Source organism: Rattus norvegicus, chromosome 14, assembly GCF_036323735.1.
Source record: "Rattus norvegicus strain BN/NHsdMcwi chromosome 14, GRCr8, whole genome shotgun sequence".
Taxonomy (NCBI): domain Eukaryota; kingdom Metazoa; phylum Chordata; class Mammalia; order Rodentia; family Muridae; genus Rattus; species Rattus norvegicus.
Window position 1 is genome coordinate 77,865,308 of NC_086032.1, and position 16,134 is coordinate 77,881,441.

At 50.4% G+C, this 16,134-nt stretch overlaps 2 protein-coding genes across 23 annotated transcripts in view; both read right to left on the reverse strand.

Annotated features, from left to right (window-relative positions):
* Nucleotides 1-6,650, reverse strand: part of C14h4orf50 (similar to human chromosome 4 open reading frame 50) — an 86,010-nt gene extending 79,360 nt beyond the window's left edge. For 5 of the 8 annotated variants that reach the window (XR_005493365.2, XM_063273785.1, XM_017599496.3 and 2 more), the window contains exon 1: nucleotides 1,368-6,650. Coding sequence is in view for 7 of the 8 variants with exons in the window: in XM_063273785.1 (XP_063129855.1) it covers nucleotides 1,368-1,651 (284 nt within the window). In the remaining variant the exon portion in view is untranslated. The remainder of the gene's footprint in view (nucleotides 1-1,367) is intronic. The other 3 variants (XM_039092822.2, XM_017599493.3, XM_063273784.1) reach the window with 3 other exon arrangements.
* Jakmip1 (janus kinase and microtubule interacting protein 1) overlaps nucleotides 5,727-16,134 on the reverse strand; it is a 120,533-nt gene continuing 110,125 nt past the window's right edge. For 9 of the 15 annotated variants that reach the window (XM_063273143.1, XM_017599204.3, XM_017599201.3 and 6 more), the window contains 4 exons: nucleotides 14,190-14,393; nucleotides 12,940-13,005; nucleotides 8,280-8,324; nucleotides 6,794-7,220 (listed from right to left, as the gene is read on the reverse strand). In XM_063273143.1, coding sequence (XP_063129213.1) covers nucleotides 7,116-7,220; nucleotides 8,280-8,324; nucleotides 12,940-13,005; nucleotides 14,190-14,393 — 420 coding nt within the window. In that variant the 3' untranslated portion in view covers nucleotides 6,794-7,115. Of the gene's footprint in view, nucleotides 7,221-8,279; nucleotides 8,356-12,939; nucleotides 13,006-14,189; nucleotides 14,394-16,134 lie in introns of all 15 variants that reach the window. The other 6 variants (NM_001401058.1, NM_001401059.1, NM_001401060.1 and 3 more) reach the window with 4 other exon arrangements.

Here is a 16,134-nt window from a genome sequence, read left to right on the forward strand (position 1 = left end):
CAGTAGGGTATCTCACCAGCCCTGCACATTAACTCTGTGGCTGCAGCAAGTCCAGTGTGTACTCCCAGCTACTCACTGTTTCCTAGTGGACCAGACCCACCAGGAAGTCAGCCGGGCGTCTGCATTCCTAGTGGGCACTGCATTCCTAGTTTAGACACTACAGCTCTTCTTGTCCCTGCCTCTATAGTTCTCTCATCTGGGAAAGGAGGCAATAGAAGCAATAACATTCTATACGTCACAGGCCTCGAGAGAGTCAGCTGCAGAGGGGCCTCTGCCAAGGCATCCCACCTGACAATGCGTCCAAATCAATGAATGCACGACACAGACTGAAATCCGCTATGAGCCACAATGAACCTGTGCTCCTCTCATTAATTACCTGAGTGTCTGCTCACAGTGACAGAAAACATAACTAGCACACACAGACTCAAGAAACACCCACTGTCACTCCTTCTGGGCACCACGAGGAGAACAGAGTTCCTCTACCCAACCCATCACTCAGGATGTTCCCACCTTGTCACAGGCCTATAACAATACAGCCAGCTGACCATGGAAACTGCCTCTTGAGAGGAAGGAAGCAGGGAGGGAAGGACGGAGGGAGGGACGGAGGGAGGGGGTCTTGGATGTGACCAGGCAGCACAATGCTGTTCTAGGATATGCAAGGTCTTGAGTTCCAACCCCAGCACACTAAAGGAAGGGAAGACAGGAGGAGAGGGGAGTGGACGAGAGGAAAATGAGGTGGGGATGGGAGAAAAGGGAGAGCAGGTGGCATTAGGAAAAAGTTGAAGAGGATAGGGTTTGGGGAAAGCCCTAGATTCAAATGGCCATTCTGGGTCTGTGTTGAACCCACCAGGCAGCAGAGCCCATAGGAGAAGCTCGGCAGAGAGAAACAGCTGGGGGAGAGGAATCCTGTACCAAGATAATGGAGGAGCTGCTGGGAGGCCAGACAGAGATGACAGACAGCTAGTTCAACAACTCTGGAGTCACTTCTGTTCCTGGAGCTCAGGGACTACCCAGGGGAAACATGTGACCAAGGTTTGGGCCAAGCCACACAGCAGAAGATGGGCCCACAAAGAAGAGAGGCATGTATCATCTGGGCACAGACATAACAGAACGGAGGTGAGGGGAAGACCTGGGAAGACTGGGCTTCTCGCCTTCCCCCTCACCACAGGTGCTTGCCATTGACTGGACCAGCAGATGGTGATCAAGCACAGACAGAAGTGCGGGCAGATGACCCTTTGGGGCTGGGTCCACACCTCTGGTGAGCCTGGGACCTCAGCTGGAGACAGGGTTCAGAGGACCGTGTGCCGAGGGGAATTCATCTACGCCGCCCTCTCCCAACACAAGAGTGCTCACAGGGTTACACCCACCTGTTCCTCAGCCCCGACTCTGATATCACATGCTTGTCCACAGCTGCCAACAGCTTCCGCTCTGAGGATTCTAGCTGCTCCCTGAGCAACCCCGTGTCCAGGTCCAGGCTGCTGGCAGTTTCCGGAAGGCACCCCTGCTCCTTGTCCCTCTCCTCCACATCTCGGAAGACCCAGCAGGTGTCAATCTTCACATCCACATTTATCCCGTCAGAGCCATCGATGCTGGGAGCTCTGATGACGTAGCTGAAGCTTTTCTCAGTCCGTCTCTGGGCTGTTGGCTCCATCCCAGAAACATTTCACTGGCCCAGACTTAATAAAAATGGAACGAGTCTACAACATGAACTTTCTGGAAATTCTGAGGTGGCTATCGTGCCTTTGGATTGTCCCGGGGGGAAAAAAAGTCCTTTGAGGAGAACAAGGACAGGTGGATTATTCATGAGTGGGTAGCTTGGGTTTCATCCATACAAACGTCATGCAATACGAACGAGGATCTCAGTTTACAAGCTGACCTGCTAGAACACAGCAAAGCTAGAACGAGGCTCAGACCAGCCACCGGGAATTAAATGCTTAGCAATGCACATAAAGAGGAAAAGGATGGCTTCCAGGGAGTACCATCAGGTTCTCCAAAGCAAACAAAGCTCGTTCCCAACCATAACAAATGAGGTTCCATGCTGCTGTCTGAGTATAGCACATACATACCAAGGACCTAGAGTCTGCCAGGCAAAGAAGGTGGGAAATAAATGCCAAACCGAGAGGTCTCTCCAACCTACCTCATCCAGTTGTCCTGGTGACCCTATGAGGGAGGCATCCTCGTGCCCATTTTAGAGATGGCAAAATCAAAAGACCTCAGAAGGCGGAAGCGCCTGTCCAAACCCTACAGATGGGAAGGAACAGCCTGGTCTGACTCTACACTGAGAATGCATGGTGTAGCCCAGGAGCTGCGAGATCCAGTGTGGAATGAAACTGGCCTTTGGGTAGCAGAAAACAAGTGTCCTGGAGCTCAGGGTGGGGGAAGGGATCCGGAGGATGAGAAAAGCAGGAATGGCAGGGAGGGAGCAGCAGGCAGATGTAAGCAGAGATCTTTGGAGTGGGGACAAGCACCAGGCCACAGCCAATAGGATAGGAGTGGCTGGCCACATGACACACAGAAGGGCTCACACTCGCACAGGTACTCAGGGTCTCGGACATCTCACTGTTAGCATGGGGCAGTCACAGCCATTCAGAACCAAGGAGATGGCTGGTCTAAGGCAACATCAAAGGATCTACAGGGAAAAAAAACCTGAGGTCATCAACCACACAGGACCAGGCAGAGAGGTAACAGAACAGTACTATAAAATAAGAGGGTCTGCGTCCCAAGAAAATAAAGGGAGAGGTTTCTTAGCACGTTGTCTTCAGAGCACGCAAATGTGTCCATTTCTGAAGTAATGACCCCGGGACCCAAAGGAAACTGTATCTCCCACTCCCCCACCTCTGCACACGGCCGTGCATTCACTCTCTCCCCATTTCCCAGCCTTCCCAGTACAATTGCCTCTTGCCATAAAGACAGACATTTACTGTAGCTCTTTGTATAAACTCACCTAATGAAGTCAGAGAGTTACCCAGCTTACCAGTGGAGGAACTTGGGGTGACCCATCCTGGGAAAGAAGCAGCTATGGTCTTAGGGCCCAGTGGGATTTGTCTAGAAATCATGTGTAGCCCACCCCGAGCGTCCTGTAGGTACCCCTCTGGGTTGCTTGGGATGTACCTCACTCTGGCTCTGCGCTCTTCAACAATGAAGTCATGTCAGTGGCTCCCCTTTCTACCTTTGTAGAGAGGCCTTCAGAGTTCCCAACAGTAGATCTCTGGGGATACAGGGGTTGTGAAGAGCTGCAGCCGAGTTGGGGCAGGTAGAATTGGCCAAGTGAAACACTGGCCTTAAAGGGACAGAAGATCAACTCAGATCATAGGTGCTGGGCCTTACTCCTCGGGTTTGAGTCCTGTCCCGGGTATGAATCTGGACAAATTACTGAGTGTCTCATAAAAGGAACTCCAGACACTGTGTCTGTGAGAGAACACACGAATGAATTCACACAGCTTGCTCAGAGAGCCCAGCACATCCTCAGGCTAAATACTGGCATGGTGACTCTTCCTGTCCACTGTCAGCTGTCTGGATTGTGACCAGACTTCCTGCTTAACTGCTGCAGTGTACTGGACACCTTGCAAACTGACACCACACACAATAAATAGTTCTTTCCCCTACCATGGGTAGGATTCCCCAAGTACCTAGCATGTGAGCCCCAGGAATACTGGTCACAAGAGGCTACCGGCCATGGGAAGATGACTGTCAGCTGAAGGCAGCGGGCTCTTCCTGGTGACTCACCAAGACAGAGGGGAAAGAAGGTAGAGCTGGGAAGATTGAAGAGAAATGGATGCTGGGTAGAGGCCTGAGCCTGGGGCCACCAGTTTTCCTTGAGAGACAGCCCTCAAGAGTGGCTATAAGGACAGAGACCGATGATGCCTTAGGAGACATGATTGAGAGATAGTCACAGAAAGGACACGGGCCATGATCATAGCACCCAGCTTAAAACCTTGGCCTTGAAGTGAATGAATAAGGAGGGGAAGGGGCAGGTTCAGCCTTGGAAACCCTACTCCTTCTACCAGAATAGGGCTCCAGACACATTTTGGGGTCTGCAGAAATCCCTAGGAGGTTTTTGGTTTTTGGGGGGGTGTTTGATTGGTTGGTTTGTTTTGGTGTGTTTGGGGGTTTTTGTTTGTTTGTTTGTTGTTGTTGTTGACAATTTGGTAGAGGAAAAAGACACCAAAGTGCCAATTTGGGGCTTCCTTAACAAGCTGAGGCCAAGCATGAGAAATAGAAAAGCAACCCATTTGTATGGTACTGGGAATGCCAGGACCCTGGTGGCCACCCGGCTAGCAAATCCAAAGGAAACAGCAGCCATATAAACCTGACCTTCGGGAAGAAAGACAAGGAGGAAGCAGGCTACACCTCTTCAGGGAACATGACCTTGGTTAGGGACCTCAAGCATGCCAGAGCATGTAGTCCCTGCCTAGCCAGGGTAGGAAGCAACTGGGAGGGTCTCAGGCTGGATGGACTCCGTGTGGAACTGAGCTAGGACACAGGCCCAGCTTTCTGCACAGCACATGGATGGGGGTGGGACTCTACACTGTGCTAAGCAGGAGACATTGACTGAGAACTACCCCATGACCAGCTATAGATCAAGCAAAGTGAAGAGGACCTGGTAGGACATAGGTCTTTCGGCCTTAGGGGTACCCTCGTTTTTAAAGCTCAAGCCCCCCAAGTCCTCAGCTCATCCAGTCACCTACCCCAGCCCTGGCCTCCCCACTCAGCCCCTACAGGCTGCAGCAATGACAGCCTAGCCTTGATTCCTCAGCTTCTCTTCCTGCTCAAGATCACATGCCACTGGCTTACTGGGCTACAGAAGTGAAACCTCATGTTTGAAGACTTCATAGGCTGAGTTATGGACCTCATCCTCCTAGCGAGTCTGGAAGAAGAGTCAAGAAAAATTCTACCTGCCTTCCTGTCTACAGAAGAGTGTAGCCTTGGCTTTGGAGGTTGACTTAGTAGCTCTGCTCCCCTGAAAACTACACAGGCATTCGGTGGCAAGAGCTCTGAGACTCTGCCTCCCAGTAGGGGCTCTCACAGCAATGCCTAAGATAAGGACAAGGGATTCTGGGTCTTGAAAGGGACTCTGGAAGCTTGCACACCTGTCTGTGTGAGCTGCATTCTCAGGCCAGAGTGGCTTCCTGGGGGTAGAAGGGAGTGGACGCTGGCCCCAACTGAGCAACGTGGATATTCCTGGGAAGACCACTCCATGAGAGTCTCAGATCCTTGTTCCTGCCGGCCGCTGTTGGGATGTCAGAGGGCCTGTGGAATGATGCAGGTCCACCCATCCCGCTGTGGTCACAGAAGTTCTTCCACCAGGCATGGCCTGGGATCTGTCCATTGTGTCCCTCGGAGTCACAAGGACACTGTCTGCAGCAGGGAAATGACTGAGCTGGGAGTGCCCAGACAAGTCTGACTGCAGAGTTAAGGCCACTGTCACATAAGGTGTTGAGTGAAAAAGCCAGGCAGACAGGGAGGCTGCCCTCTCTCTCACAGTAGGTAGGGACAGAAGGTACAAGGACCACTCTCCAGCATAGCCTGCAGAGATTCTAGACAGATGGTTGTGGGGACAGAGTGGTGGGCTTCTCCTTGACCCTCTGGGATGCCCCAGGATGACTGTCTACAGAAGCCAGTTGAATAGTGCCCCCCTGCATCTCCTATCAGAGAAAGCAGACATATTTTCCAATTTCCTGACTGGTGCCCATACTCCTGCTACTCAAGGACTCAGATGTCTGTTGTCAAGGATAGGTTCCTTGGGATTTAATTAAGCCACTAGGTATTGGTAAGTCGCAGAGGCTGGGCTTGTGGGTCATGGGTGTTGGGGAACTCAGAATTCAGCAGAGAGTCAACACTTCTGAGCCATCCTGCCGTGTTTGCTTCAAGCTGGAGACGTCATATCTGCTGGCACGACCTCCTGTCTGGACAGCCCCTCTTCTGTTCAGAGCTCTGTCTTTGCATCTCTGTCTTTGGACCTGGCTTCCCTCCAATGTCAGGTCCCTGCTCCATAGTTCCCTTAATGGGCCTGATCTGAACTCTAATCATTCTGCTTGCTTCCAGGAAGTCATGGCGCTACCCACTTGGTCCTGTAACTACACAGCAAGAGGCTTCAAGTGGCTGCTGCTGCCACGTCCCCTCTCGACTCACCACAGACTCCTCCACATCCTTTTCCACACTGTCAACCTGAGGGCTAACATTCTCTCCACCCCGAGTTTGAAAGAGTATAGCCACATAGGCAGATACTTTTTGGAGGTGCCCTACCTGCTCCAGATTGACAGGAGCATCCCAAAATTACTTCTTGGGAAATTTCCTCTGGAAGTCAACTTCCAGCATCTAGTTCTCAGTGAACTTAGGGTACACCACCCCTGCGCTACCCCCTGTGCTCTGGGAGGCTCCAACACCCGAGGAGAAGACTCTGCTCTCCACCAAGTATCCTGGGAAGTGAAGGCTTTCTATGGTAAAGGGTGCCCATGGCTTCAGACCTCGGAACTCAGAGCCTCTGGGTACTGCACTACCAGCCCGAGCCCCTTTTCAGGATGCCCCTACACATTACAACAGATAGCTTAGGTCTGTTTTCTCAGTCCTCGCTCTTCCCTGGTCTGGGGCACAGCCATGTTCTGGGACTTATGCAGTGTCACACCTATGTGAGTGTCAGAACCTTCAGCTTTTCTCAGAAGTCTACAATGCACAGGGTTCCCCACGTTGGCGACTCTAACTCTCCCTTGCTGGTCACCAGCTGCAAGTCCAGCTGTGCATGGCCTCAGAGGTTTCGTTGGTTACTCTGACAGACAGAATCCAGAAGAACACACTCAGTCCATGGAGATTTATGTACACAGGGCAGAGGGGCTGTCTGAGTCCATCTAGGCACATGTAATGCCTTCAGGGAGACACACAGCATGGACACAGGGCCTGTGCCTATTCCCCAAGGCAGCAGCTCCCATGTCCTGGGTTTCCACTAATTGCACTTAAATTTCTGCCATCCAGATCCACCTTTGCCCTTGGCTCTTGGAGACGTCACAGTGGGGATACTGGGGAGGCTTGCCATTGTCCTGCAGAATTCCACAGCAGAGGCTGGCCAGGTCCCCAGGCCTCCCCTTCAAGTGACTGTCAATTGTGCATAAGTTCTGTGTTCAGGCTCCGGATTTTGAATAGCTTTGTTGCACTGTTGGATTTTGGTTTGAGTGAGGATGGGGCACCACGGGGACTCGGGTGATTCCAGAAATTCGTTGTCTAGCCTGTAAGATTAATAGATTATTTGAAGTGAAACAAAAATCAAAGGTTAATAAGAGTGAAGGGGGCCCTGGTAGATCTTCAAGCCCACACCATCCTGATCTCTCTTGATAGTTGTTCAAAGAACCTCCTCAAAAACCCAGAAAAAGGGAGCAGGATTTGGATAGCCCCAGAACTTCATCAATGGAACATGGTGTGAGCTGTCTCCCAGACGCCAGGATAACCCTTTATTCTCTATGTATGCAATGACCAAACATCACATGCCTGGATATGTCCCAGGCAATGGGGAATAGAAGGTACCTAACTTAAGCCCTTGTAAGCTAGTGTCATAGTCAGGGACATCGCTAAGGACATTGGGGGTCCATCTAGGGATCTAGTAGGTCTCAGGGGTATCCTGGAGTTCAAGGATGCTCAGACTAGGCTAGATTGACAGTCAAGACTCCAAAATTCAGAGGCCCTGGCAGATACCAGCCTGAGTATGGGCACTTAGCACCAGGAAAGTATAGAAAGACTGAAAGCTAAGTGCTTGGACACAAGGGACCAACAGCTAGGGTAGGACCCGATCCTGGGATGCCTTCATTCTTTGGGTCTCTGATTAGAGTAGGGCATCATATCTGGGTGTGCAGATTGAGATCCAGAGGTGAGAAGTCAGGGACGTCTGTTCCCTGGACACTGTGCAGTCTCATTCAGGAGCTGGCCTCATGAGCCACTGGTTTGTCAGTCTCCTGATTCTCTACCCTGAAGGTCATTTGCTTTGGACCTGACAGGAGATGTGCACAGAGCAGGAACTACGCCAGACTGGAGATGGCTTTGAGAATGGGACAGAAACTCAGTGGATGAAATGACATGGACCTCTGTTTCTCAGTAATCCTCACCATGTGCCTCTAGAGCAGGACCCCAAGGACCCAGGAACCACACAGCCCCTGAGGAGACGAAGTGGAAGAATCCAGAACAAGGTTGCTTTCAAGGATCCTCATCTCCCAAGGAGCAGCACAGCCAGAGGGGAGTCAATCTCCCCTCTCAACCAGCTTTGCCTCAGCCAATAGGAAGGAAAGGATACACACCCGAGTTCTCGGCGCATGGGAGTCTTCAAGGCCACAGAATGAATGCTAGTGAGAAAAACAAAAAAAGGAACAAAAACTATAACATAAGACCAAAAGAAAACAGGAAGAGAAAAGAAAAGGGGGGAAAAAAGGAAAGAAAAAAGAAAAAAAGATGTGAGATGTGACATGGAATCCAGCGACAGTATCTTACTATGACACTAGGGGCAGCAGAGAGAGGCGCGGAGGGCTGCCAATAGGAAGTGCTGATTGCCCCCTCCAGTGCTCAGTGGGGTATCCCTACGCGTTTACCAGGTATCCCACCAATCCAGGCTGCTGGATGAGATCTATGCCCTGTCAGAGACTTTGAGGGATACAGGTAAGGCCGCACAGGGGAAGGACCTGCAGACAAGCAATCCTTCCTGACGCTGACCCTTGCGAGAGATCTGTTAATATTTAAAACACCGTGTGCCTTTTACCGGTCGACTTTAGAAAAATGTTGCTGGGGAAAAAAATAACCTCACAAAACCAGAAAAGACAGATGATTTAGTTCAAAAGAACATTTTTTTTTCTTAATCTGCTTGTGACTTGCCCTGTTTAAACAGAATCAGTAGTCTTTAGAGGAAGCATATATGACCATCACTTGGGAATTAAAAAAAAAAAAAAAATCCTCACCGAACAAGGTCATAGCTTCCTATGTTGTTTGTAGAGAAAAGTGAAAATCCAAATAACATCAACACTTTCTTCTATCCAATCTTAGGATCAAGAGCTGTGAGGGGTCCCTCTAAACCCAGTATACTTCACGTTCTACATGGGGAAACTGAGGCTCAGGAGGAGGAGGGTTTAGTGAGACCATTCAGTGGATTGTGAATAAGACTGGCTATGGTAGGAGAGAAAGATCATGAGTCACCGTTGATGGCACCAGAGTTTCTCATGATCACATGCAGGGAGGGACTGGGAGGACCTACAGGTAACAGTTAGGCCTGTGAACACCCTCAGCCATTCCTGCTGTGTGTTTGGCCTGGGCATATCCCCCTGGGAAAATGGAGACAGAGCGGTCCACAAATCCGCTCTGAGAAAGTCTAAGAGACCAGAAAAACAGTCCAAGAGACAACCAGGTGCTTCCCCACGAGGCATAGCCAGTGCACCCGGTCAGCCAGATTTCTGACGTTACTATCTGTGTATATGTACATGTGTTGTGTGAGGGTTGGCACACATGTTACAGGTGTGCATGCATGAGCGTAGGGCAGAGGACACGCTCAAAGTTCATTCCTTAGCCACTGTCCTCTTCGGGTTTTTGAGACAGGATCTCACTGACCTGGAAGTCACCAGTTACACCAAACCCTCTGACTGAGAGTCCCCAAACTGCCTTGTCTCTACCTCACCAGCACTGGGTTTCTAACCGTGCCCCACCTCACCAGCACTGCTCTTGCTGTGAGTGGTGGGAACTCATCAAGCACAGTTAAGGGATCAAGCACTGGGAATGTTCGCAAAGCAAGCACTTCACTGACTGAGGCATTTCCCGACTCCCCATTTTCAACATTTTAATGGGTGACATCCCCTGTGGCCATGTTTGTACAGTTGTTACATCTATCTATGACCCTCAAGGTGCCTATGGATGGAAAGTCAGACAGAGTTCATCTTCCCCAACCTCCCCCTACCCCTCCACTGTCTGCTAATGGAGTCCTTGCTGCCACCCAGAGAGGCAAAGAGTCTTGTCTCAAAGCAGTAAGAAGCCGTCTACTTACAGCCCCAGGATCTCAGGCTACCCTGAGCCCAGCCACGGAGCCAAGGGATTCTCAGTTGGATCGACCTGCCATTCCCCTTAGGACTTCTCAACAGTCCTGGAGGATTGAGGGGGGCTGGGCACCTGCCAGATGGAACTCTGGGACCTAGCACAGCTACTCAAAGGGTTTCCCAGTTGGAACTGATGGGAAAACCCAGGTAGCTATGGCCTGGACACGGACCTCTGGTGCCCCCTGCAGACACAGCGAAGGATGAACCCAGAACTCCATACAGGACGAGACTGGTGATTGCCCTGTTTGAATTTAGCTTCTCAAGAATATATCCATTCCACAAGGAGTCTCAAGAAGTGTTTTCTCTTTCTCTCCCCCATCCACTACTTAGTATTTGACAACCACCAGGAAGGCTGCCCCGCTGATGAGGAGCCTCAAACTGCTGTCTGGTAACTTCCAGTGGCTTGTCCCTGCTGTCCCTGGACAGTCAAGTTCCTTTCCTACAAGGTGGCCTGGCATGTTTCAGCCCAGAAGTGGCCTTTGTCTTTCTTTCTGGGCTTTCGCATATCCTCCTTTAGGATCCAGACAGGGTCTTCTCAGGCACTCTAGCCTTACCTCAAAAAGTAGGCTGACCCAGAAGGCCCGTGCCTCTCCCCATGGGTGTCCTCACCACCCCACAGATATAAGGGCAACTACTGCCTTTCTTTGACATAAGCTATGCATACAACTTCTCCCCAGACTTGTCTAAGGCCACCCCACTTTCTGCCTCGGAGAAAGGGATGAGTGAAGTTCTACCTGTCCTCAAGGGATAGACAGTCAGGAGATGTTGTCACAGGAAGTAGCAAAGATCATAGTAAAGCCACCTTGCCTGTGTGATCTTCAACTAGCCTTTCAGTCTGCCTAGGTCAGCAGCACAGGGTGGCTACCAGCATCCACAGAACCCTGGCTGTCTCTTCTGGGATGAGTGCAAGTGTTTGTCTCCCGGTTCCCCCCTTTCTGGATATTGGTCCACCATTTTTCACTCCTGTGGATGCTTTCCAAAATCTTAAGCAAAGACTCTTTTAAAAAGTCCTAATTTGCAGCTCAGGCTGGCCTTGAATTTGTAGTCCTCTTGACTGCCTCTTAACTACTGGGATTACAGGTGTGAACCACAACCATGCCCAGCCTCGAGAGGATTCATTTTTACATTTTTTTCAGCAAAAGGGCTTGTCTCAAACAACTCACTCTACCACTTCCCAGAGTTAAACTGGGTCTGGGAGTAGTTTTTGTTGTTGTTGTTGTTGGACACTATTGTTTATGTGTGTGTGTACACATGAGTGCAGTGACCACATAAGCTAGAAGAGGGCATCAGATCCCCATGGAGCTATGGTTACCGTATTTGTGAACTGCCCAAGCCACTGAGCCATCTCTTCAGGCTGATAGGCACGGCTTTTGATATATCTACTGTTGTGCTGTGTGACGCCTGCAGTCGTGACTGAACAGCTGAGGGCATCTGTGTGTTCCTCTGCTATCGCGTGTATGTTTTCTCCCAGGAATTCTGCTTAGTCTGTGATGCTGTGTTTGTCCTCTAGCTTCACCAAGCACACATTTGACATGTCCACTGTCCTCACATCTGGCCAGTTGGTAAGTGCCAGACCTGGACTGGCACCATAGCGTGGTTTGGCTTACTTCAGTCATGGCATGTGGTTGCCTGCCCTGTTCTAAGTCAGTTGCCTCTGTGTCTCTCATCCCACCCATGCCTGTAATCCCGGCACTGATGGAGTGGCAGTCGGAAAGATTGCTGGGGCCTGTTAGATGCAGCCTAGTAGAAAAATCTCAAGCTCCAGGTTCAGCCAGAGACCCGAGAAGAATACCAGACACGCTCTACTGGCTTCTGTGTGTGCACACAGGCACTCTCATCCAACACATACACCTCACACACATGCCCACACACATGCATACTTATACATCTCACATGCATACATACAAACACACACCTCGCTAACACACAAGCATGCATACATTCACAAATAGAGGTGAAAAGGAGCAGCAAAAAAGAACTTTAATGCAAATATAAATGCAGATACTAATGCATTATCACGATGCCCCTCTGTCCCAGTGAAAAGGCCTAAGACTCAGGGACTGCTATTCATTCATTCATTCATTCATTCATTCTCACAGTGCCCATGCCAGGTACTGTACTGGGTGTATTCTCGGAGGTGGGACTACAATATGGACAAATAAAAAATGGGAATATAACCTGCATTATTGAAAGGGTTTGTTTAATAGGACTGACGTTTTACATATATACTCACATTCTTCGAGTGTATATAAATACCCATAATATTAATTTCAAGGAAGGATGGTTTCCTGAGATGGGGACCTTGAACTCATGATCCCCTACGTCAGCCTCCTAAACTCTGTGATCGAAGGCACGCCCCATCACACCCAGCTTGTATGCTAATATTTTGAGCTCAAGACTTGCTAAGCAAATGTTATACCGTTTGACTATTCCCCCAGACTCTTGCTGTTTATATTTTTTCCTGAGTGTAAGGCATAATCGATTCATTCATTCGTTCTCTTATTTACTTTGCGTTGACATGTATGTGTGTGTGCATGTTTGTGTATGTGGGTCCACATGTGTAGGTGTGTTCATGCGTATGAGTATGCATGGGGGGCTAGAGAACAACCCTGGGTTCCATTCCTCAGCAGGTGTCTACCCTGTTTTTAAGTCTGGGTCTCTCACTGACCTGGGTCTTGATGACTGGGCTACATTGTTTTAGAATGGCTCACCTCTTCAGTCTTTTCTGAAGACCCTCGCCCAGACACTGAAATGGATTCCCGACCCTGTGGCCCCAGCATCTGCCTGTGGGGGCCTTGGGCTCTTTGGAAGCCTGGGCTGTAACGCTGAATGGGCAGCGATCCGCCTGCATCTCGGGCCTGGAGTCTCAGCACTCTGGTCCACCTACCTTTTCCTCTAGCTCCTTCAGCTGACGCCTCTGCAGCTCCAGCTTGCCTTCCATCTCCCGGATTTTCTGAAACACATCGAGCCATGCGTCACAAAACCCTGACCTATGTCTTTTATGGTGGTCCAGCATGGAATCCCTGAAGGATGGACACACAGAACAGGCACTTCCCCTGAGAGACTCTCACCCTCAGGGGATGGGCTTCACCTGCCGTGACGTCTATGGCCTGTTCATGTCCAGTGTAGACACTGTACTCATAAGACGAGGCCTGAGCTGGGGCGCCTAGGCTCCCAGCAGGACAAGAAGATGAATTGGAGTGGCCTCAATCACTCCCGAGTCCAACATCCAGGCAGTAGAGGCCTGGAGGCTACAGGGAAGGAGAAGGGCAGATACAGGTAACACTGGGGCAGCCATGCTGTGTGCCAAATCACACACTTCGTGGGGATGCTGTGAGGTGGGTGGGAGCTCTGAAGAGTGTAAAACTATGCCTCCTAATAAATCTCTGTGTATCCCATCTCTTCTGCTTCTCTTTCCTCAGCTATCATCAAGGTTCTAGAACCTTCTTTTCTCTGTTCAGCATCATGTGACCCTCACAGATGCTTAGGTCCTCCAAGAAGTAACACGGTAAGCTCTTAGGCTGATTCTCAAATTCTTGGCCATCCCAAACCCAACAGCCAAGAGTTTCTGAGGCAATGTGGTCCCTGTGCAACAGGCTGCTGTACAGGGAGTATTGGAGGAAGGTGGGAGAAACACCTTTGTTTTGTGTATATGTTTCAGTCAATGGAAAGAACAAGTTTGCCATCTACAACGCCCAAGTGCCTTGTGTCTCCCCAGCCACCAAGGAGGGAATGCTTTCTACTCTGTGACAGGCAGCCTTAAGAAAAGTTGCTATGGGGGGCTGGAGAGATGGCTCAGCGGTTAAGAGCATCCGACTGCTCTTCCAGAGGTCCTGAGTTCAATTCCCAGCAACCACATGGTGGCTCACAACCATCTATAAAGAGATCCAATGCCCTCTTCTGGTGTATCTGAAGACAGCTACAGTGTACTTATATATATAATAAAATGAATAAATCTTTAAAAAAAATAAAAAAAAAAGAAAAGTTGCTATGACAGCAGAACTTCTCCTACCAGACACTCTCCATCCAACATCCAGGGTACTTGATGCCCATCAAGTGCCAGCAGGTCATCAGGGACCCAGGATATACTGAAGGTACAAGATGGGGGAATGAGACTGTAAGGACTTCTGCTAGTACCTGCTGGGCCTGCTGTAGCAGCTCCATCCGCTCCCGCAGGATCTGACTGTCGAACTCCCGGCTTTGACGCAGGAGCTGTCTGCGCACCTTCTCTACAGCGGCCTGGAGGTCCTCACGCTGGCTGGCACTCAGGGACTCGCTGGCCCTCCGCCCCGGCTCCTGCTGCAGTGCATTGTACAAGGTGGCCTCCAGGTCCTGGATTTTCTGCACGGCCCAAACCACAGAGAGCTGAGGTTACAAAAAAGTAGACAGTCATCGCTGTCAGGATGCTGCTAGAGGACATGCTAGGGAGGGAGTGTCAGCATGCAGGGTCCAGCAGAGCATGTGGAGGTCCCTCTGGCCAAGGCACATGTCACTGAGTGTTCTGTTCTGGACAGAGACAAACATCCTTGGTCTGTATAGGAGATAGGGGCAAGAAGAAAGAATCACATCTCCCTGAGACAAGTCTGTTCAACTTGAATTCATCTTACCTTTGGCCTACTTTACTCTCGCCCACTATTCTAATGAAGCCAGTGGGCGAACCATCTCTCAGTTATATGATTTATTTACCAGCTGTCTGGAAAATGCAGCTTTAACTAGAAGCATCCATCCCATTCTGGATCCCACAGATAGTAAGGGGGCCTTTGTGAGCAATGCTTAGGAGACAGTAGAGCTGGCTGTCGGAGTCCTATCACAGAATTCTCAGATTATTATTGAAGTTGCATTGGATTCCCTGCTGGATACTCAACAGTTACCTTGCCATGGTGCCCAGAGGCAAAGGAGAAAACTGTCCCTCTCCTGCTTCCACAAAGCCCCTCATGCCAGGCTAAGAAACATTGCAACCATGTGATGGAAGCCACCCTAGTGAATGTGAGACGGAGTCACCCAGAGGCTTTGCAAGTCCCACACCTGAAGTGTTGTTCTGACTTCCTAGATAGACCCTAGCCCTCTTGGGCTACCGTGGACTTAGCCACAGACGTTACCACCTTCTCCCCAGGGTCACCTTGACCATAGGAAAAACAGAAGGCAGAGCAGTGGGATTCCATGTGGCCTCTGCCTGGGCTCCAAGTGGCACAGGAGTTTACATGTAGAATGGTCAACATCATCAAACATTCCAGCTCGCCTCTCTCCGTTAAGCAACCAAGCTTCCGGGAGACCCTCTGGTTGTCAGCTTTCACCCATCACCGTGACAAAGGAAGACGGACATGCACCCTGCACCTTCCTTTAACTAGTCTGGATGCCGGAGGTGAGAGGTCCACAGACCAAGCTTTATGTGACTCTGGTACCGCCTGAGAACTGTCTAGAATCTCATGATATCTCTGGATACATGCTGTGCACGAGGTTGAATGCGCTTTTCGGGGATAACTGTAACTTCTACAGCAACCAGGATCACTAAGGTAGGGATATTTATTAAAAGCCAACATGCCCAGGATCCTGAACCTGCCTACACACAGTCCTATGATTGGGGGTCGCCTTTTCCAAACAGCAGTTTCTTGAGAGGCCCCAGTGAACCACAGCACATCGCAATGCCTGGCCTCCGTGTCTCTCAGCACTGCAACTGTCCTTTAGCACACTGTGTCCTGGGGAGGCCTTTAGGATCAGGGCCCTCAGCTTTTCACCTAATGTACCTCCCCTTGGGGGGCAACTAGGTTCCTGCAGCTTCCCTGAGGGGTGTCCTTCAGAGCTGCTAAACATGCTTGAGAGGCAGTTCTGGATGCTGGGGGTATGTTCTTCAAGGGCATTGATAACGACCAAGACTGGATGTGGTAGAGGGGCAGAGGTGAGCGCATTCTCACTCATTCATCCCTAAATGCTGTTGTCAGTCACATCACGTTAAAGAACCAAAGTGGCAGGGGAGGTGTTACTCGATGGCGAGTGATGACCATCCTCCACAAAGTGGCACTGACTCTCCCTCCACCATGGGGACATCTTGGAGATGTCCCACCCACAATTTAGACCCTCACCC